Below are 24040 nucleotides of genomic sequence, written 5' to 3'. Positions count from 1 at the left end.
CATTAGTTTTAATTGAAGAACTTGAGTATGATCATATTGAATAACTTTGGAACCTAGAGAGATAAATGGCCTTTTTCTATACAAAGTCAAATAACCATAAGATAAAATCCCAGTTCTTGAGAAAATTATTTTTATTGGTTTCAGGAACAAATCAAAGCCATAATTTCAGGAGTTTTTTTTGTTCCATTTAAGAAATGTAATTCAAAAATAATTTTTTAGGAACTGGGGGGAAAAAAAAGCACAAATCTTCCAGAGAAATTTTTTATGGATTTTGATGGCTAAAAACGTAAAGTGCATCTAAATTCAATTAGTATATAGTTAACTGCCCACAGTGTTCAGAATACTGTGGTGATATAAAGATATGGAAAGGCATCAGTTCTTCTTTCAGAAAGCTTAATATTTCATATATTGTTTCTCAAGGTGACCTGAGGATAGCTATCAAAGAATCATCTGGGGAACTTGTTCTAACTAGTGTACATTCTAGAGCAGTGCTGTTCAATGGAAACGTGATGTGAGGCACATATGTCATTTAAAATTTTCTGGTACCTACATTAAAAAATTAAAAGAAACAAGTGAAATTAATATGAATAATATATTTTATTTAGGTTAATATAGCCAAAATATTATTTCGATGTGTGTTCAATAAGAAAATTGTTAATGAGATATTTTTGCATTATTTCTTTCATATTAAGTCTTAAAATCAGATATCTTACACTTATAGCACATCGCTATTCAGACTAGCCATACTACAAGTGCTTAATAGCCACATGTAGCTTGTGGCTACATATTAGACAGTATAGTTCTAGAAACCTACCAAGTCCACACACAGACCTACCAAGTCTAGATCAAGGTGTAGCCCAGCCATCTCCTTTTGTAACAAATACCCCCACTAATAATGATGCCTACTAAAATTTGAGAACCACTGTTTTTTAGGTGATAGCAGCATTTCTGCATAGAGTATGAGAAGGACCAACTTGTAATCCTCAAAATAATACTGCTTCCACCTGATGGAAAGGTTATCTTTCTTTCATTTATAAGCAAATGAGATTTGCAGTATTTAAATTACTTGTCCAAAGTAAAACATAATTCAAACCCAAATATGTCTGACTTCAAAGTCTATACACTTTTCATCATAATGAAAGGTTAAAAACAAACTGAAAATGTTCAAGCCAGATCTTCCAGGGCCTTCAATGCCAAGCTAGAGAATTTAAATTTGGCTCCAATCCAAAGGTAATTGAAGATTTTTGAGGAGGGTAATGTCACGAGTAGAGCTGTGCCTTAAACTGATAATCTGGCCATGATATTTAAAGTGGACTACAGGAGATAGGAGATAAATTTGAATGCAAACAACCCTTTCTAAGGGAGTAAAAAGGGCCTTAAGTGTCATAGAGGTATGAAGTGTACATACAACCTTGAGAAGTCCTTCAGTAAAATAACCTCTCTGTTGTCTAATCTTTCCCAAATTTAGCCATGAAATGATTTTTTTTTTTCTTGCAATAATCCAGAACTAGTTAACAGTTACCTTAGCAGAGTGATAATGAGTAAAGCCAAAACACCATGGAATCGCCAAGCGAGAGAGTAATGAAGGAAGGTAATAGGTCCTGGAGAAACACCTACAACCATAGCCATATACGAAAAGCACCAGAGAGGTTCTTAAAGGGCTCAACTCTTGGAGAATCTGATTCAATGGGGTATAGTAGAGCCCAAATAACTGTATAGTATTTTTAAAGTGCCAAGGTATTTCTGATGCATAGCCAGTGTTAAGAACAATTCAACATGGAAGGTGTGGATATCAATAGGTCGGGAGGTAGAAGAAACTGATGATCCAGGGAAAGAGTAGTGTGAAAAAGACCAGTCTTAGAAAAAAGTTTAGTGCTAGTAAAACCAAGAGACATACAAATGCCATCAACTCAAGGAAGCGGAGGCTTTAAGGAGAGAGTATCCTGTGGGTAGAACTGAAAAAAAGATACAGGGACATGACAGCCAGGAAATCATTGTCTTCAAGAATGCCATATGGTGTTAAAGATAGAAACCCAGTTACAAGATGTCAAGAAATGAAGGAATAGAGCTAGACTGTTATTCTCAAAAGTTGACAGAGGAAGGGAAGAAAGAGGAGTGAGTTGAGAAAGGATTTTTAGTTTTATATAAAACAGAACTATATAAGCTGAGGGGATGGGGAAAAAGTCCCCACAACAGCAATAATATGAGAGTTTAATTTCTGAAGCAAAGTTCTCTGAAGGAGGAGACAATCAAAATACAAATAGAGAATTTGGCATTGGAGGTAAATACACTTTGGGGTAGTCAGAAGAACACCTTGGAGGGGAAAAACAGCATCAGACTTATAAAACTTAGAGCCCATAGAAGTGAATTTTTTTAATGGATATCATTTAGGTAAATGATGTCACAGTTGGAGCAACTCACATGACTGAAACCTAGTTCCCAGTGGCAATTGAAAAGTACTTGGATAACTGAAAATTTGCATAAAACTCTAAACTTTACTTATCCCACATGATGAGATACAAAAATAAATGGCATAATTAAGGCATTTCAAACAATCTACTATATGTAATTAGAAAACACTTCCACCCCCACGCTATTTTGGCCCCATTCTGTTTCTTTTGCTATAAAGACGGGACAATGCACATTGTATGTTTTAATCTGACATGTAACCTGAGATGCTTCAGGCATTGCAGGAGAGAACGAGTTGACAGGAAATTTTATTATAGCAGCGTTATACTGTCAGTCACAATGAAACGTCGTACCACGTCCATAACTTTGAAAGTGCCAGAACTCATGGAAATGCATAGTAAACTTTTACATTCTGCCACTTACGAGATCTACGTAAAGTAATAAAAGTCAGTTAGAAATGCATATCTACTTCAGATTCAAAATCTTAATTTAACAAAATGCAGAGAGATTTTACCCATTTCCTGTTGCATAAAATATAGCAAACATGCTTTTACTTTTTTTTTTTTTTTTTTTTTTTTTTTTTTTTGCTGTACGCGGGCCTCTCACTGTTGTGGCCTCTCCCGTTGCGGAGCACAGGCTTCGGAGGCGCAGGCTCAGCGGCCATGGCTCACGGGCCTAGCTGCTCCGCTGCATGTGGGATCCTCCCGTACCAGGGCACAAACCCGTATCCCCTACATCGGCAGGCGGACTCTCAACCACTGCACCACCAGGGAAGCCCCATGCTTTTACTTTTAAGTTAATGTCGTACTCATGTTACTTTAGCAAACCTATTATATAATAAATTTATATACATCATAATAAATTATAATAGGTAAATGCGAGGATGAGTTAAGAATAGAGTACTATTTTATTTCCTTTCTGATTTCTCAGGCAGGTATATTCCACATATAAGAAGAATATATTTTAGTTTCATTTAAATGCTAGCAGTGGAACTGATATAAATGATTCTTTAGACGTAAATTAAAAGTAGGAAAGAAAGGCATTTTAGTAAAATTACCAAAATGGACTTTAAAAAACAATTAATTCTCTACACACTACCTTTGTGATTCTGAGTAACTTGTTTAAACTCTCCAATCTCAGTTTTCAGGATTGTAAAAAGAGGAACTCATCTTGCAGGCTTGTTATTAGAATTAAAGATAATTAATACCAAGTGCCTGGCATGTAGTAGGTGCTCAGTAAATTACAGTTATTATTACATTAAAGAGCTAGATTCTGTATTTTAATCCAGAACATAATAACTAATGTAATGAAAACTTAGTTCTTCAGATTTTTTTAAATAAATTTATTTTTATTTTTGGCTGCGTTGGGTCTTCGTTGCTGATAGTTGTGGTGAGCGGGGGCTGCTCTTCGTTGCAGCACACGGGCTTCTCATTACTGTGGCTTTCCTTGTTGCAGGGCATGGACTCTAGGTGTGTGGGCTTCCCTAGTTGTGGCTCGCGGGCTCTAGAGCACAGGCTCAGTAGCTGTGGCGCATGGGCTTAGTTGCTCCACGGCACATGGGATCTTTCCAGACCAGGGATCGAACCTGTGTCCCCTGAATTAGCAGGCAGATTCTTAACCACTGCGCCACCAAGAAGTCCCAGCTTTTCAGTTTTTTTATTCAACATTTAACAAACCGCAGGTTAGCAGTCCATCCTATGATCTATAGGTATATTTTAATTCTTTATGTTTATATCATCAATTGTTTTCAATGATTTCTATGGTTTCATAAAGAAGACTTGGGCTTTTAGATCTGGGTGACGCCAAAATTGCCCAGGGACAAGCCATATAACCGTAATATACAGCATAGGTTCCAAAATTGCAGGAATCCTGTGTTGCTTTGCAGGAAGCATGCTTTCAGCTTATTAATATCTCTTAAAAATGTGCCACATTGATAGAAGTTCTGGGTAAGTTCGTTGAATAAGCAATTCATTCAAAATTGACAAATACTTAGACTGTAGTCTAGCATAATTTGTGATAGCATTTCAATGTGAGGTATAAGAGCAAAGAGGACATAAGTATTCAAAAATAGAAAACAGCAAACTATTAAGTTTAGATAAAGCCCTAAACTTTTGCACAAAACTACTTGGTTTTTGAAATATGAAACAGAATAAATTTATATTTAGTGGAACTGGACTAACTAACAAGTACTGACAAAAAGCTGCAGTTAATTTTAATTCTTAAAAAAGCAAAAACAAAAAAAAACTCTCAGTAATTTAGCAAATTGGTCATTCAGCAAATAGGCTTCTTTCCATACTAGGGCAGATACTTCATAATATAATTATACTGTGAAATGTATACTCCAGATATAGAAACAGAAACAAAGCATAAGTAATATTTATCATATTTCTGAAATGAAATTCTCATGATATTGTGATTTTTATTTCCTCCAAGTAGCTTTACAGTTCTTCAAAATCTGATTCTATTAAACCTGAGGTAGTTTAGCAATGGAGTATAGAATTATTCTCTATCCACATGTATCCAATAGTTTAAATTCATTTTTCCTTAAGAAAGTCCAGTGTTTTAATTTACCCATGGTTTTAGGTTCAGATGACTTGTTCTGCCATTAACAAAGTACCATCTTGTGAGCCGTCAGGGATGGGAGTGTAAGTTGGGTGTTGTTGCTCTTGGTTTCCTAAATGTCCTTGATTTTTCAGTATGCTTCCATAACATAGTCACCTGACTTCATAAAATTATATCTCCATATTTCTACTTCAGCTTCTACCAAATATGTGAAATAAGAGTGGTGAACAAGAGAAAACCCAGAGCCTCATCACTACCTCTACACTATGTGCAGCACAAATTCTCCAGTTTCATGGGATGGAAGCTAGGCACACCAGCCTTCTCTTTTTGATATGAACAAACTATTGAGATCCTCCCCACCCTGACTCCCCTGTCATTGCAAGTCCTCTCTCTTGGTCAGTGAATCCAGGCTTTTGGTTTTAGATAAAATCTCCTAACTGGTGGGTAGGCTTTATTGCTGCTTGTTTGAGCAGAGTATTAGGATAGATATTTTGTTTGCTAAAAATCTCAGGTGGACCACTTTTGACCAATAGGATCCATGCTTGTATTGCCTCTGTGTTAATGATGGGGGACCACGAAAAGAATTTAAGCAAGAGAAGAGTGGCATATCACATTTACCTTTAAGAAAGTTCACTCTGTAGAGAAATTTAGAGAAGGATTTGAGCACTAAGACTGCAGACAAGGAGACGTACTTATATTTGAAAATATATGCAAAAGTTAAATTGTGGACAACTCCTGGAAAAAGAAGAATATTGCCTTTGTATACCAGTCTAATGGCAGAGAGTACATAAATAAAACAGCCATCTGCTCGACCCCTACCCCTCAAAAAGACTCGTGTTAGAAACCAGCTGGTGTTGTATAAATCTGAATCTTAACTGGGGCGTAGAAAAGCACTCAGGTAAATCACTGAAGTCATTTTCTTAAAGTTTGAACAGAAATCATATATAGTCAGATTATAGAGTCAGAATATGAACAGAAAAATGCCCAAGTTGTAACAACTTTTCTTTATATCAAGAATTGTGGGCTAAGCCTATATATTTATAAAATATTAGCAGAATTTAGCAGTCTGTATAAATAGGATTTATTTATCTAGATTAATCTTTTTGAAGGTACAAAGGCTTTTATGTATCTAATCTGGTTTGTGAAGTTGTATGGACTTGAGAACTCTTTTCAGTGTGAATTAGAATATTGAAGACCATGTTGCCTGGGCTCCAAAACTTGCCTTCAATTGTTTGATGGGTTTGCTATTCTGTTGCCTGTTTACCATTTTAGTACAGCCCTGTCTCACAGTTAATAAAATCCTCCAGGACACCTAGTCCAAGTTTTTGGTTTAGATTACAGGTGTGAGACTACAGCTTGCCAGGGTTCATTCAAATTTGGTTTTGGCTCTCAACAAAAATGTATCAAAATTATGTGCAGTAGATCTGCATGGTCCAGTACGGTGACCACTGGCCACATGTGGCTATTGAGATTTTCAAATGTGTCTAATCCAAATTAAGATATTCTGTAAATGTAAAATACATGCAAGATTTTGAAAACTTAGTACAAAAATTTATGAAATATAACAACTTTTAGGCTGAATATGTGTAAAAATGATCAGTTTTGATACATTGAGTTAAATGAAATATATTACTAAAATTAATTTCACCTACTTTTTAATTTTTAAAATGTGCTATTCTAGGTCATTTTAAATTATATTTGTGGTTCACATTATACTTCTATTGGGTAACCTCTCAGTGAAATGTTTTTTAAGTTCCAACTTAGTGGGGGCTTAACATCAATTAAAAGACAGCCTGATTTCCCTCTAGATGAGTGTCAGTGTCATCGGTACTACTTACAGGTTAGTTGGCACTGTCCCATTTCTCATTGTTTTAAAGAAAATCCTTAGGTAATATGAAAGGAATCAGAATCAGAATTAGTTTTTTCTGTTGTTTGATTATATCAGTGTGGAGTCTGACAAAGACAGATGTTAGTTCTGTTCCACTGCATCTCTTTATAACCCTAAGTATATACTTTTACCTGTCATCATTAATGAATTTTCGTAGACCAATGGTCAATAAACTTTCCTGTTATCTCAAATATGCTTATTTAAACCCTAACCTAGGAAATAGCAACATTAATAATCCTATTACATAATGAATAAAGTTAATTATAAATCACCTAACTAGTGATTGTAAGAAATGGGAAAAGTCACCCAATTATAATAGGAAAAAAGTGATTCGAGTTTTACGTTTCCTACCTGTCTTAATATTGAAGACATTATTACATCTACTTAACAGGTATGTTCTGTTCAGCATCTTTAGACTAATGACCCACTTGGAGCTAGATTAGCTAGATGTGCTTCCTATTATTGATTTTGGCTTCAAATTATGGACCTTATAAGGTGAGGACATCTTTCTACTTTCCTTTTTCCTTATCCTTTCCCATTCTCAAAATTCTCTTGGCCACACTGCTCTTGTGTCTGTACCAACTGGAGGGTAATAATGAACTTTCATGTGAAGACTCCGACTGTAATTTTGGTGTTGAAATTTTCATTGTCCTAAATCAGTAATTTTCAGACTTTTATTTTCCTTTGAAGCAGTACAATCCTGCAAATCTTAAAAGGAAGCCCAGTATTTAAAACAAACAAAAACATAGTATCGTTTGAATTGGAGGGTATAAGTGGGGGCTGTGTTTCCCAGTTAAAAATTCCCTTCATTGTTCCCTAGAGGGCCTCTGGGATTTCTGTTTGGAACACAACTTGATAGACCTGATTAAATTATCTGTAAGAAGGGAGTTTATCTGTAACAAGGGATTTAGTTTTCTGGGTATATTGCATCCTGACCACTAGGTTTAGGTTCAAAGTGATCTTGGTGTAGTGGGAAAGAGATCAGAGATTAAAAGTTCAGTAGCTGTAAGAGTGACAAAATAGACATAAATCACTCGTTATGAGCCTTCAATATAAAAGAAAAAGTTCTAGATGCCCATGAGTCAGCACATGGAATTATAGATTCTTAAATACGATATGAAATTTAATTAGACTACAATAATAGGAAGGAAAATATTCTCTTATTTCCATATTGAAGATGATATCCAGCTGTACTCCTGTTTCCTTGCTTAAGGGAAATGGGATAGATGTAGGAGAGTTTCTTCTTCACAATCATTAAACGTTGCTAATGCATTAGTATTTGAAAGAGTTCTTTAAAATTAAAATCTATTTTCATGTATACGACATGGGTTATGTACAGTCAGGCCTAAAAATTGAAAAACTAAGTCATCAAGTATTTGAAGAGCACCTAGGTGTATTAATAATTTAGTGTTCGATAAATACCTATTATTATTATATTAATATAATATAATTATATAAGCTAACTATATCTAAGCTTAAAGGACTTTGGTACTAAAGATTCAAATACGGTTTTCTAGTTTAAAATTATACATTTGGGCTTCCCTGGTGGCGCAGTGGTTGAGAGTCCGCCTGCCATTGCAGGAGACGCGGTTTCATGCCGGAGTCCGGGAGGATCCCACATGCCGCAGAGCGGCTGGGCCCGTGAGCCATGGCCGCTGAGCCTGCGCGTCCGGAGCCTGTGCTTCGCAACGGGAGAGGCTGCAACAGTGAGAGGCCCGCGTACCGCAAAAAAAAAATTTAAGAAAGTATACATTTTACTCATACTGTTCACTCTAGGCACTTCACTGACAAATTTGTATCCTTATCATTATATGCAGTTTGATATAATGACCCATTAAAGTCACAGAAGTTTTATAATCATACTTGAATCTTCCAGTGAAGGGTGTAGCAAACTTGTAGGTCAAGTTTTTGATTTAAATAAAAGATGATATATCAAAGGTTATAAAAAAGCAATGGATTGTTTTTTTGAGTCCCCTGATACCTTGATCTCTTTCTGTTTTTTTTTAAAAAACTAAAACTGTTTAGTGATCTCCACATATCAAACACATTGATCTAAAAAATCATAGTTTACCATCAGTAGTGAGATTAAAGCTATTAAAGATTTACTGGTTTCATTTTCATTCCAAAGCAAGCTCTTTTCCATTTTCTAAAAATTAGGACCAAAGGGACATGAGAAAGTGAAGGCACTAATATTTGTTGAAGTCTTCTATGTGCCAGGCACTCTGCTCAGTGGATGTTACCTTGTTCAGTTCTCACAACCCTGTAATGTAGGTGGGATTATCTCCATTTTAAATATGAGAAGATTGAGGCTGAAAATAAGTAACTTGCCAAGGTCACACAGAAATGTACTAAAGAAAATACTTAAACTCATGTCTAGTTCCAGACACTGTTATTTTCACTGTGTTGGCCTACTCATGAAAAGCCATCTCTATTTAGTAGTAATGCTAGTAGTAGTATTAATAGTACTAATACTGTCATAGTAATTAGTAGTGCTAATTTACTATTAGTAGTACTAAACATGCCATTCTAGGTATGATTGTTACAATTAGATTTTAGATGAGCTATGGAAAAACTTTTTAAGAATGGCTTTCCTTTGATCATATAAGGGATAGACTTATTACATAAATATAAGAAAATAAAAATCAGCTATGATTTCCAAGGTTCTTTGCAAGCATTATAAGTAATATGTTAATTCAAAGCAAATACTCAAAGTTGAGCAAAATCAAATTTGAGGAAATAAAAGATAATTGACAAAAGACTCATTTCTCTTTTTTTTTTTCAATGCCATGAAAAGAATTAAAAAGAAGTAGTCCCCTTTAATAGATGCCTTCATTCCCTTGTTAGATTTCTCCATGTTTTTCAATTTGCTCCTGTCTACCACAGGAATATAACAGTTATAATGCTAAAATAACCCTTTCTATCCTGTGGTTAACCTAGTTAATGATATGTGTGTATATAACTTAACAAAGTATATAATACATGAAATTATGTTTCCTAGACACAGCAAATGGAATGGTTTGCCCATTATCCCTCTCTTCTAGGTCCTGTATTGAGGCAAGCTACATTAAAGTGTGTGGTTCCCTGAATTTTTCTCTGCATTACAAAATACACCTTTGTAAATCCGTTAACCATCACAGGTGACTAATTTGATGGCACATAATAAGCAAGTGTACTTCAGTTCTCTAGTGGGAAGTATATATGATGTTTTTATAAGATTTAGCAAATATCATATTAGTTTGAGTGCTTATGGAATTGCCCTTCTGTTGAAGACAGAAAAGTAGAACTGAGGGGTTTTCAAATTTGTTGCAGTAGTATATATGAAGAGATTAAAGATAATCCCATTAGATACAAGACAAAGTGAATTTACAGAATAATAAAGTTATGATAGTGAAAATCTTATGAAGAATATGTTTGTCAAGACAATTTGTGTTCATTTTAGCTCCCCTTAGTTTCCAATTTCTAGTTCACTAGAAGGTGCATATGTCTGAAACTCCGAGTGGGAGTCCCTGCATAAAAGAAATGGGGCTTCAGTTACCCCAGTCCAGACCTTAGTAGCCCTTTTCACAGCTTGCAAATTAATTTCATCTTATTGTCTGGAATAAGCTCTGCAATGAATTACAGAAATCTGTTTGGGAAGTTGCAATGACTAATAAATCAGCAATTAGTTTTGCACGTGGCACATTAGTTGTGGGATATTAGAAAACCTCTCATTCAAAATGTGGCCCATAGCATGGCAGACCCCTAGCACATATTTACTCTCAGTATAGATAAGCACATATTCACTAACTCAGGTGGCTTGTCTCCCAGGAGCTTCAAAAATCCTCTACCTGGAGTCCAGAATATGATAGCCTTTAGTTTATACAGGAGATCTCTTTCCAACAGATGAACAGCATTAAGGGACAAGAGAGGCATGTTCCTCCAACAGAGGACCTATTTGCTCAGGAATCTCAGAGGAGAAAGAACAGGTAGAAGGTTGTCCAGAGATACCCACAACTTATATGTTTTTCTGGATGTAGGTGAAACAAGAGAGGTCAGTAGAAATTGCAGAATACATGCATGGTTCCAGTATCTACAAGAAAGGACAAGAAAATATTAAGGCAGGAAAAGGAAACATATAAGACTTTTCCATTCCCAGCTCTGAAGCTCCTCTATTAAGTCAGTTTTGCTCATTAGTTTGCACCATTTGCTATTTGTTTCCTGTCTGATTTCAAGCGGAGAGGGGGTGTCTCCTGATGGAGATGGTAAAGTTTTATAGGTAGCATCCCTTGTATCTTTCTCAGTCTCTAGCTATCTTCTTACAATAGTAACGTACTGACTTTTCATTGGCAACATCCTATCTTCTTACAATAGTAAGGCACTGACTTTTCATCGGCAAGTCCTATCTTATTTGTTGGTAGCCCCAGAAAAGTATTTGCTCCCTGTGTGAATAAGTAGGCAGGTAACACTGCAATCTTGAGTTTCTTTTTGGCTTCACCTTTCTCCATTTTTTTCCCCCAAACTGGATTACTGTTGCCAATACCTGAGAAACTGTCTATTTTTGACATACAGATACCTTTTCTCTTACTTGTGCTTGCAACAAGGCTACCACAGAAGTGGAGAGGATTAAGAGTCTATTCTGATCCACCCCATTCATTTAGAAAATGCCTTGGTGAACCACTGATGGAAATCACTGGGGGACTCATGCAGGAGCAGCACTGCAGCTTCTCTCAGGCCACCTTTTGCAGAAAGACTGCAAAGTCTGCCATCAGCAGTGCCTCGCAATCGGTGTCCTAGGTTTGAGGAGCAGCCAGAGTTGTTGCGGAAGGTACCTGAAGCCATGACACTCCATTTGCCCCATCACACCTGTTCCCTTAGTCAAGCAGACTCATCTAAGGCAACATTCCAAGTTACAGTCAGTGTCCATCCTCACACACAGGGCTGCAAACTGAAAACATGCTGTAGAAAACCTTGGCACATTTTTGCAGATCTTTCCAGGGCACTGGAAAATAACTCTTAAGATGGATATCAGCTAGGGGAAAGGGATGTGGTACCCTTACCACATCTGATCCACCCAGCAGTACTGGATAACTTCTGAAGGGTATTTGAATCCCTGTAGCTCCAAAGGGAGAAGGCTGATTTTCTCTACACTGAGATGAAAACTAAGTTGGTTTGTATGGCACTATAGTTTCAGGCTCATTTTGCAATTTAAAAGCCTGACTCCTTTTGTTTCCCCTTCCCTCCAAGTTATCAGGGAAACCATTTGCCAGCCTGATGCCTTAATTCTAAGACAGTTTCTTATCCAGATTTTCAGACTCCTTGCTCCTTCCTCTTAATCATTTCTGCTTCCCTAGCTATGTTTTGCATGTTGAGTGTAGGGGGAGTCTTGGAGGTGGAGTCCATACCAGAACATTCAAAATAAGGCTGGCAATTCTCCCTCTTCCAAAGGGAAGTTATCCCGGGATCCTGAAGTCCCTGGGAACCATCTGTCCAAGAAGGCATCATCTCCTCTTTCTAGGTCCCAGATAAGGCAAAGAAGATGAAGGGGGGTAGAAGGAGCAGTAGCAGAGAAGTGTTGAGAACCTGGAGAAACAAAAAGGTGCTTTCAGTTTCTTAATCTCTTCCTTCAGTTTTTTTAATTCATTCTTACTGGCTATCCAGTTCATTCTTTCATTTATTTCCTGAGATCCAGAGATACCAATAATCCTTTTATTTTAAGTAGGGTTTTTCTAAAAATCTATGTAAATATACCAATTTGTCTACTTTAAATGAGCCTTCCTCTGGCCATTGCAAAGCAGGATTTTTATAAACATGCCTATTCAAAACATGACAGAGTAAAGTAAGCCCTTTAAGAAAGAGACCTTCTGGCAGGCTTCTTATATTTTCTACATTAAAGCCAGTGTTGAATCACACACAACCTTCAAGCCTCTATTACCCATTTTGCTCAGCAGGAACTCAGAATTAGCAGTGAGAGTTTGGCATTTTCCCTGGGAAACCAAACCCACTGAGCCAAAGTAGTCAAAGGAACACTTTTTAGCAAACATCCAGGGTCTCCAACCTAATCAATGGTGGCTACAAACCCTCTAACAAATTCACCAGCAGGACTCACTTGAGGTATACCATCCTTATTGCCAAATTGTTGAAATACGAAAGAAATTGAGGCCCACAGGAACATGCCAATTCATAAATATAGAACTAGCTGTTTTTACTACTGAGGAAAAAAACCCTAAATGCACGCAGATACAGCCTGTAAGATGGCTACAGAACTATAATGAATTTTCTTCTCTATTTGTGGAATTAGAGCTACAGTTTGTAAACATCATCCTACTCTTTTAGTAAACACTCAACAGACAGTTAATTTGCACCAGTAGCTACATTGTGCTCACTCTGACACCCTGTTTTTCATATTTTTTTTTATCAGGCTTACTCTTTTTATAATTCTTTATCAGAGCCTCCTACCCTTGCCCCTTATATAGTAACCAGCACATATGATTAGTCACATCCTTCAACACGCCTCATAAGGTTAGGTCAAGTTCAGTCTCCCCCAGCCTCTCCCAGTCTGTAAGTCCCACCTGCAGTTTGGAGCTACCTGGTAGTTGTCTGCTCAGGCTTTCACTGTTACTAGGGATGATTCTGGGCCTTGGCAGCTAGCAGGGACTTCCATGCCAGCAGCAGCCATTCCAGGGATTTCCTAGCTGGCATTCATTTGTTTGGCCTGATCAGGAGAGGATTGGCTAGGGAAGTATTGGACATGCAGGGACCAAACCTACACATCCCCACTTGCCTGCTTCTTTCTGTCCCACCCATAGAGAAGACATTAGCCTGCCCCCATGTGAGATCTGAGGCTGGGCCAACTGCTGATTGCTTTAAATCTGATTTCAAGTTACTATGGGGTTTTACTCTACCTGGATGTGGAATTACTATGTTTGAAAGAAAACACGCCTTCACCTTTATAAAGTATTGCCAAATTGCTCTCCTAAATAGTCATACCATTTATACTCCCACCTGTAATGTATGAGTTCCTACTTTCACACATCCTTGGCAACATCTGGTGTTTGCAGACTTTTATTTTTTCCAGTATGATGGGTGTGAAGTGGTGTCTCACTTTAGCTTAATTTGCATTTCTTCACTGTTGAGCATCTTTTCATGTTTGTTGGTCATTTGGGTTTCCTCTCTTGAGGATTCACTGTTCATATCTATTGCCTTAAAAAAAAAAATGGTTACCCTTCTCAATGTATAGGAGTACTTTATGTATCACGAGTACTAGTCTTTATCAGTCCTATGTATTGAAAATACCTTCTTCCAGGCTATGGCATTTTTATGGAGTCTTCTTCATAAAGAAGTTTTATGTGCTCAAATGTATCATTCTTTTCCTTGATAGTATGTGATTGTGTCTTCTTTTAGAAGAATCTCCCTATCTTGACATGAATGTCTCCTTTAATTTCTTCTAAAAAGTTTTACAGTATTTTCATTTTTAAATCTTTGATCTATATACAATTTATTTTTATGTATGGTATGAGGTAAAAATACAATTTTATTTTTTCCACATAAATAATTAATTGCCCTAGTACCATTTGTTAAATGATCCATCTTTTCTTTATCTGTAATGACACTTTTATGATTTATACACACGTGTGTGTATGTGTGAGAGAGAGAGATCTTAGGCTCACTTGTCTGTTATACTTTTTCTGTTTTTTTATTTTTGCCAGTAAAACACCAATTGGATTTCTGTAGTTTTATGCACAAGTATTGATAGCTAGTGGGGAAGTTCCTCCTCTTTTGTTCTTCAGAATTGCTTAACTATCCTTGGCCTTTTATTTTTCCATACTAATTTTAGGATCAGCTTCTCAAGTTCCATAAAAAAAACACTTTCAGGATTTTTATTGGGATTTCAGTGCACTTATAGATTAATTTGAGAATTGCCATCTTCATACATTGAGTCTTACCATCCATGAAACTGGTATATTGTTCCTTTCATTTAGGTTTTCTCTTACTCCCTTTAAAACAGGTTTTCAATTTTCATTTTCTCTATAAAGCTCTTGGGATATCTTTTCTTCTTTAGATCTGTTTCGTTTTTGTAACTATTAAAAATGGCGTCATTTTTCAAATTAAAATTTTCTTTTTTTGCAGTATGCGGGCCTCTCACTGTTGTGGCCTCTCCCGTTGCGGAGCACAGGCTCCGGACTCGCAGGCTTAGCAGCCATGGCTCAGGGGCCCAGCCGCTCCGCGACATGTGGGATCTTCCCGGACCGGGCCACGATCCCGTGTCCTCTGCATTGGCAGGCGGACTCTCAATCACCGCGCCACCAGGGGAGCCCTAAAATTAAAATTTTAAATTGGTTTACTGGTGTATAGCAACCCTAATCTTTAATAACGTATTGTCAAAGAACATTGTATGATAGATTCTTGATGTCTGTTGAAATCTGTTCTGTGGCCTAGTGCACAGCCAATGTGTTCTTGTTCCATGTGTTCTTGAAAAGGTTTTCTCTTTAATTTTGTACAGGGTTTTGTATATGTTCATTAGGTCACCTGTAATCGATTATTCACTTGTCTGTATTCTTACTAAATGTTTTCTGCTTCACCTGTCAATTAGCATGATTGTGGATTTGTTTATTTCTTCTTGTCATCCCGTGATCTTTTGCCTTACACTGAGTTCACAATTATTATAGCTTCCTTGTGAATTGTTCCCTTTTTACTATTATGTAATAACTTTTTACCCCTGGTAATGTTTCTGCCTTAAAATATATTTTTTTCTGATATTCATAGAATTTTCTGTTGGTTTATGGTATGAGTAAGGCAGCAGTTAAGGATGTGTTTAGCTGCAAATAACAGAAAACTTCACTACAGTTTTTTAAACAAATGTCGGGGAGGTATTTTTTCTCAAATAACAGAATCAGAGATTGATGTGGGTCCATCAACAGTTGATATGGTTCTATTTGCCATTCACAGTGTGGTGCCTCTCATCCTCTTGCTCGCGTTCTCCCTAGGAGGTTTTGTGGGAAGGGGGTGTGGGGCTGTGGGCAGAGGGGAAGAGCAGATAATCGGAACGACCTGTTGTCAGTGTCGCACATGGTATAATACCTGGGTTAGCATCTGTAGAATCTTAGTCCCATGTTTGTAAGTGGTTTGCTGTTTTCGCATAGTTTATGAAAGTTATTTAGTTAGAAAGATGGAATCTTCTCTTTCTACAGTAAAATGTGATGGTTGTCTTTACCAAGTGAAGTCACCTGGAAGAAAATGCTTATGCAGTCCTCTCTTTAGAGCCAGAAGCAGTTAAATTCTTAAGTCTCAGTAAACCAAATGTCATACTGACTAGCAAAGCATAATTTAGATCTCAAAGCATTAATGCAAAATAAAAATATACTTGGGTCTTAGCAAGTTGAGTTTTGTATTTAGGAATAATTAGTATATATATTCTCACGAGAGAATGCCATCATTTTTTAATTTTTTATAAATTTATTTATTTTATTTATTTTTGGCTGTGATGGGTCTTTGTTGCTGTGCGCAGGCTTTCTGTAGTCGCGGAGAGTGGGGGCCACTCTTCACTGTGGTGTGCAGGTCTCTCATTGGGTGGCTTCTCTTGTGGAGCACGGGCTCTAGGGCTCTCGGGCTTCAGTAGTTGTGGCACGCAGGCTCAGTAGATGTGGCTCGCAGGCTCTAGAGCATAGGCTCAGTAGTTGTGGCGCATGGGCTTAGTTGCTCCGCAGCATGTGGGATCTTCCCGAACCAGGGCTCGAACCCATGTCGCCTACATTGGCAGGCGGATTCTTAACCACTGCGCCACCAGGGAAGCCCCAGCTATCATTTTTTATATTTCTTCAGAAGACTGCTTAAATTTCAGTATTTTCCATGAAACCTAGCATCACTCTGTGTCATTTGCTGGGGCATTGTTGAGGCCATCAGGTATCCCTTCTTTCCAAGAAAATGTGCCTCAAACTCCCCCTTCCCTTATCCCTTTCTCTGAGACTTTCAGTGCATCTGATTTCATCTCTAATGTTGTCCCAGACCATTAGGACAGATCTGTGGAACATAAACAGTTTCTGAGGTTTGCATTTATAGCCTTCAATACCTATAAAGCAAGTTGGTCCATTTCTGTTTTGTCCTTCAAACATGAGTAGTCATATTTAGATAGTTTTAGTGCTTCCCAGGGGACCACTAGAACAGTATATTAATATACCTAATGTTTGATTTATGCTAAAAGATAACAGAGCATTTACTTACCTTATTCCATTCAGTGCACCTTAGCCCAAGAACAAAGAATATCTGTCTCCATTATAGATAAGAATGGAGCCTTCAGTGCTCAAACTGTAAAAAAATGTACTTATTGCATTCAAAGCAGGAGACTGTTTCTTTTAAAACATTAGAATAGTGTTACTTTGAATTATTAGGTTAAAGTACACAAGCAGAGCCTGGTGCTAGATAAATATTTATTGAATGACTACACTTTTAGTTGGGCATTTTCTTTTAGGCACTAAAACTGCTAATCCAATTTTGAATGCCCTTTTGTCATCATTAATCCTTGTGCAACACAATATTGTTAAACAGAAACCAGGTGTCTTTTCACTGAAGGACGGAAAGTGTTTCTTGTATGAGATTAAGCATTGAGTTTTTCACTTTAGTGCATGTGTGTATGTTGTTTTACATTGGTCACCTGATAAATTTTGTGCATTGCTTAATCACTGGATTGAAATATACACATAGGAACTCTTGAAAAGGAAGAGTTTTTAGAAACTCTTAAGTATTCCATTCCACTGTTTTTACAGATTTTTTTCTATGTGACTTCTTTTTTACATTTGACTGAATTACTCTCATTGTGGCTGAGGCCCGTTTTTCCCTCTCCTATCAAAACGAGCTTGTATCTTTCTAACTAGTTAACCTTTACAACCTCACATTTGAAAACTCAGTTTTCTTTATTCTTCACACAGTAATCATCCCAGTTTTCTTTTTGTTCTTCACAGATTTTTCACTCCTCGGTTATCTTAATGTTTCTCTGAGCCCTAAAACTCTATCTTAAATTTGAATTTCTTATTAATATTTTAATTATGTTATCACATCTGTTTACAAATTTGAATTAATGGAGTCAAATTTAGGTTTTGTTGTGTTTTAAGTGTTCTAAAATAATCTTTTAGCCATGGAAACAAAGAAGTCTTTTCCTGCCGAGGAATAAAATTAGCAGTGGATTGGTTTTTGGAAAGAGGCCACAAGGATGTTACCGTCTTTGTTCCTGCTTGGAGGAAAGAGCAATCCCGACCTGACGCACTCATCACAGGTGAGCCCGCAAGCTTCCGTGTGTACCTGAGCCAGTGTCTTGCTGAATAATCTGTGTGTCTGCTTCTGTTTACTAAGTTTGTGTGACTGCCACATTCACTTGGGTGGGACATTAAAGTTATTTTCGAGTTTAAAAACTATTCGGTTATGTTAACTAAACAGTAATTCTTGCTACATAAGCCAGTTCTTTTTTTCTCATTTGGAAACTTTTTACTTCAAATTTTGTAAAAATTCTGACTTTTAGAGACATGCTAGGAGTCAAGAGGCCTAGATTCAAATTCCAACTGTGCTAGGTACTGTCCATGGCACTTTGAGCAGCACATTGACCCTCTTTGGACCCCAGTTTTCTCATCTGCTGTATGAAATTAGGTGGTAATCAAATTCTAGTGACTGCAGATCAATAAAGACCTGTGAGATCCTGGGAGCATGCTGTCTGGTGTCAAGTAGAGGAAATGACTCGATCCCAATAAAGTATCAGTATTTTGCATTATCTTGTAATTTTTAAATGTATGAGTTTCAGGCAGAGGTGTCCCCTGTAACTGTTAATTATTGCTGCCCAACCATTTGCTCAAGTCAGTGATTCTCAACTGGCACCCAACCCTTCCTGCCCCTCTCTTCCCCAACATTAACAAAACTGAGGAACCTGTGTGAAGAAAACAACAGCACTTGTCAAATCAATGCAGTCCCTATCAAATTGCCAACGGCATTTTTCATAGAACTAGAAGAAAACATTTTACAATTTGTATGGAAACACAAAAGACCCAGAATAACAAAAGCAATCTCGAGAAAAAAAAAACAGAGCTGGAGGAATCAGGCTCCCTGACTTCAGACTATACTACAAAGCTACAGTAATCAAGACAATATGGTACTGGAACAAGAACAGAAATATAGATCAGTGGAATAGGATAGAAAGCCCAGAGATAAACCCATGCACCTATGGTTACCTCATCTATGACAAAGGAAGAGAGACTATACAATGGAGCAAAGACAGCCTATTCAATAAGTGGTCCTGAGAAAACTGGACAGCTACATGTAAAAGAATGAAATTAGAACACTCCCTAACACCATACACAAAAATAAACTCAAAATGGGTTAAAGACCTAAATGTAAGGCCAGACACTATAAACCTCTTAGAGGAAAACAAAGGCAGAACACTCTTTGACATAAATCGCAGCAAGATCTTTTTTGACCCACCTCCAACAGTAATGAGAGTAAAAACAAAAATAAACAAATGGGACCTAATTAAACTTAAATGCTTTTGCACAGTGAAGGAAACCATAAACAAGACAAAAAGACAACCCTCAGAATGGGAGAAAATATTTTCAAACAAAGCAACTGACAAAGCATTAATCTCCAAAATATACAAACAGCTGATGCAGCTCAATATCAAAAAAGCAAACAACCCGATCAAAAACTGGACAGAAGACCTAAATAGACATTTCTCCAAAGAAGACATACAGATGGCCAGCAAACACATGAAAAGATGCTCAACATTACTAATTATTAGAGAAATGCAAATCAAAACTACAATGAGATATCACCTCACACCGGTCAGAATGGCCATCATCACAAAATCTACAAACAATAAATGCTGGAGAGGGTGTGGAGAAAAGGGAACCCTCTTGCAGTGTTGGTGGAAGTGTAAATTGATGCAGCCACTATGGAGAACAGTATGGAGGTTCCTTAGAAAACTAAAAATAGAGCTACCATATGACCCAGCGATCCCACTACTGGGCATATACCCTGAGAAGACCATAATTCAAAGAGAGACATGTACCACAGTGTTCATTGCAGCACTACTTACAATAGCCAGGACATAGAAGCAACCTAAATGTTCATCAACAGAGGAATGGATAAAGATGTAGTACATATATACAATGGAATATTACTCAGCCACAAAAAGGAACGAATTTGGATCATTTGTAGAGGTGGGGATGGACCTAGAGACTGTTATACAGAGTGAAGTAAGCCAGAAAGAGAAAAGCAAATATATATTAACGCATATATGTGGAACAACCTAAATGTTCATCAACAGAGGAATGGATAAAGATGTAGTACATATATACAATGGAATATTACTCAGCCATAAAAAGGAACGAAATTGGATCATTTGTAGAGGCGGGGATGGACCTAGAGACTTATACAGAGTGAAGTAAGTCAGAAAGAGAAAAGCAAATATATATTAATGCATATATGTGGAATCTGAGACCAATGGTATAGACGATCTTATTTACAAAGCAGAAATAGAGACACAGACATAGAGAACAAACATATGGATACCAAGGGGGAAGTGGGGGGGGGGTGGGATGAATTAGGAGATTGGGATTGACATATATACACTATGATACTATGTATAAAATAGATAACTAATGAGAACCTACTGTATCACAGGGAACTCTACTCAGTGCTCTGTGGTGACCTAAATGGGGAGGAAATCAAAAAAAGAGGGGATATATGTATATGTATAGCTGATTCACTTTGCTGTACAGTAGAAACTAACACAACCTTGTAAAGCAACTATACTCCAATAAAAATAAAAATAAAAACAAATGGAGTGACCACCCACTATGTACCCCAAGGGAAGATTATTTTATTTTTATCTATAATTATTAAATTTTATTAAATTAGAATAAGAATCCATAGACAAGTTATGGTGGAACTCAGAGCCATGGAATCAGACCCTAGCCTATATAAACTGTAGCGTGGGAGGGGTGGGCATAATTCAGTTGGCCGTACCAAGACATTGGATAACTCTTTGGAAAAAATATACATATTTAGATCCTTATCTTACACCATATAACGCAGATGGTTGAAGAATTAATTGTCAAAAATCTCCATTAGAGATTATAAATAGTCTTTGAGTGGCTGGGGAAGACCTTTCTAAAATTAAAATTTTTAGAAGAAATTATGAAAGGAAAGATAGATTTAATTGGATCAAACTTCTGTATTTTGGGACGTTCTCTTAACAATGAGAAAAATTTTTTATTTGCTTAAGAAAAAGTACAACAAATAAACAAAGAATCCATGTCCTGAACATGTAAAGAGCTCCTACACACTGATAAAACAGTATATAATTGATAACATAGGAGGAATAGACAGTTCACGGAAGAATGCAAGTGCCAGATAAGACAAAAAAGTGTTCAACCTCATTAGTAATTAAAGAAATGAAAAAAAAAAAGAAATGAATATTTTAAAAACTGTTATTTTTTTACCCATCAAATTAGCAGAGATTAAAAAACTGATAATACTCAGTGCCCGGAGGGAGTTACTCCTATACTGATGTGGAAACGTAGATCATTACAACCTTTCGGGAAAAGTTTGATCTTAAAGTGTAAATACTTGGATCTACTAGTTCCCCTTCTAGGAATAATTCCGCAGAAAATAAACAGAGGTACAGGCAAAGATTTTAGACCACAAATACATCCAGTACAATATGAGTTAGAAAAAAAAATGGAAAAAAAACATACATTCATTAGAAGAATGGCTCAATAAATAAGTATATATCTATATGATAGAATATGTAGTATTAGAATATTTAGGCAGAATTTTTAATGATCTCAGGAGGTGCTCTCTTACGTAAAAGGCAGCCTTTGTTATTGTGTGTGTGTATGCACATATACATACATATATACACGTGTATAGAAGGAAAAAAATACACAGAAAATGATTAGAAGGAAATATGCCAAAATATTAACAGTAATTGCCTCTGGGTCATGTCCTTATGAACTCTTATTTTCTCCCTACTTCTTACTTTTTCTTACTTTCCCAATTTTTTACAGGAAACTACAATACGTTAATAATCAGGGAAAAGATAAACCGAAAAAGAAAAAACAATGTTTAAACACGTAAATGAAAGCTTCTTGAGTGTGAAAGGAATATGAGATCAAGAAGGGAAAATGGTAATACTCAGTGTGAGATGTGGCTGAGTTTAGTTTTTAAAATAGCAGCACGCCAGGCCTCTGGAACTCATCAGTATGCAGTTTACTTTGTAAAATGTGTACCACTGTAATCAGAGGTTGTCAGGTGTTTTCTCCCCCAGGTAATAATTCTTTTGACTAAAACCCTCAGCCAGATAATGCCTGGTAAACTGAATAGCCCAGTCTGTTTTCACCATACCAAAAAAGAAACTTGATAAGAAATATTTTAAAGTTCTCAGTATAGATTCAAACTAGCGCGTTAGCCAGGCTTCCATTGATTGAATAAATATTTAACAAGCAAGCACGAGGCTATGTATCAGGTACTGTGCTAGGAACTAGAGATTCAGTTAACTTACCAGCTAGACTGACTTCATATTTATTTAGGTTAGGACTATTTATCCCAATTAATTATCACTAATTTTCTTCCTAATTAGTGTCCTTTTAACCTCCTTAGCTGGTAAAGAAATGCAAATTAAGCAAGATGGTGATGACTATTAGGCCACCACCTCACTCCTCCAGTTGCTTCCAGGATCCAGGCATATCCTATACAAGTAAACACAAATAAAGGGCCACGGATTATGCATGAACATGGACAGTGAATAAACTGGAAGCCCTCAAAATACACATCTTTAAGTAGTTTACATATTCCTTTCACAGACATTTATTGAGGATCTACTGATGTGCTAATATGTCCTTGTGCTGAGTGCTGATGGGCACACAGATAAATGAGCCACCTGCCCTCAAATTGTTTGTTAGGGGGCACACAAAATAACTATAATATGGCAAATCCTGTGGCTGAGACTGGGCTTTTGATTTTGTATTGGTTTTCTGTGTTTTTCAAAAGAGATCAATAATTACATGCATCTATTAGGCAAAATCAAGTTGAAGGACACAGTGTTTATTGAGAGCTTGCCCGGCACTCTACTAGGTGCTTTTACATGTGATAACTCATTGACTCCTCATGGCCTACAATCTGCATTTGAGGACATGACAGAGCAGGTTCAATAAGACCACCATTGCCAGATAGAGAAAGTGGCAGAACCTGAGATTTATCCACAAGTTGCTGACTTTGACATTCATATTTCTTCCACTTCTACTCTGCTGCTTTTCTAAACCAAAGTTCTGGTCTTAATGAACTCATTTGTCTGGAACATCATGAAATCTGTATGCCAAGCTGACCCATGTCACTCTTCCTTCCCCCTCCCCCTGCACCCTGCTCATACTTCTCTTGTGGCGATCACAGCCCCTGCTCTCCCAGTTTACAGGCTCGTCCGGCCCAATAACTTGAGGCCTCCTTGAGGAGAAAGTGTTCTTCATCTTGAGGGCCATTGACACTTAGACAGCACGTACCATAGAGTAGTGATCATCTGCTGAAAAGAGAGATTTTTTTTAAATTAGTAACTCCAGTTAATAAGCATTGAGGAGAAGTGAGCCTTTGTTTTAAAAAATTCATGACATCTGTCAGCTTATACCCAGCACTCTGTGCCAGAATTTACAGGGGTGGGAAGTCAGGGAGTGGAAAAGCAAAAGTAGGAAGGAAGGCATGGTGGGGAGAGAATTTTATCATTAATCAAAATATGAGTTCTGGCACCTTTTTTTTTAAAAACCACTAACAAGTCAGTAGAATTAGAAAGTACTGAAAGAGTGTGCCCACCAAAGAGAAAATGGGCATTCCCCTACCTGTCCATATTTAATCAATGTCTGTTTTCCCCATATAATCACTTCTAATTTCTTATTCACTCAGTCCAGCCCCACAAGACTGCTGGCCTTTGTTAACACCTGCTTCACAGGAAAGGACACAGAATGCAGAATAGCCATGTCCCTTTTTGAACCTTCTGCATCTTAAGACTCTTCCCTTTGCTACCTCCACCTCTTCTACTTTTCAAACTCTCCCACCATCACATCCACTAGTTAGAAAAAGAGCACTACAAAATAAACAAATTTGGGGGAAAGAATCTGTTGCTCACACCTGAACCCAACACACCTGCTTCATTAGAATGGTGTAGTGCTAGGGATGCGT

General features: G+C 37.0%; 1 protein-coding gene across 2 annotated transcripts in view; it reads left to right on the top strand.

The window, feature by feature from the left end:
* The window catches only part of ZC3H12C (zinc finger CCCH-type containing 12C), a 68656-nt gene that overhangs the window by 38702 nt on the left and 5914 nt on the right, over positions 1 to 24040 (top strand). For both annotated transcript variants that reach the window (XM_029209247.1, XM_029209248.1), the window contains exon 3: positions 17965 to 18104. In XM_029209247.1, coding sequence (XP_029065080.1) covers positions 17965 to 18104 — 140 coding nt within the window. The remainder of the gene's footprint in view (positions 1 to 17964; positions 18105 to 24040) is intronic.

The sequence above is a fragment of the Monodon monoceros genome, unplaced genomic scaffold (genome assembly GCF_005190385.1).
Source record: "Monodon monoceros isolate NGI ecotype Baffin Bay Population unplaced genomic scaffold, NGI_Narwhal_1 Super_Scaffold_7, whole genome shotgun sequence".
Taxonomy (NCBI): domain Eukaryota; kingdom Metazoa; phylum Chordata; class Mammalia; order Artiodactyla; family Monodontidae; genus Monodon; species Monodon monoceros.
This window is presented reverse-complemented; position numbering and strand designations above follow the sequence as displayed.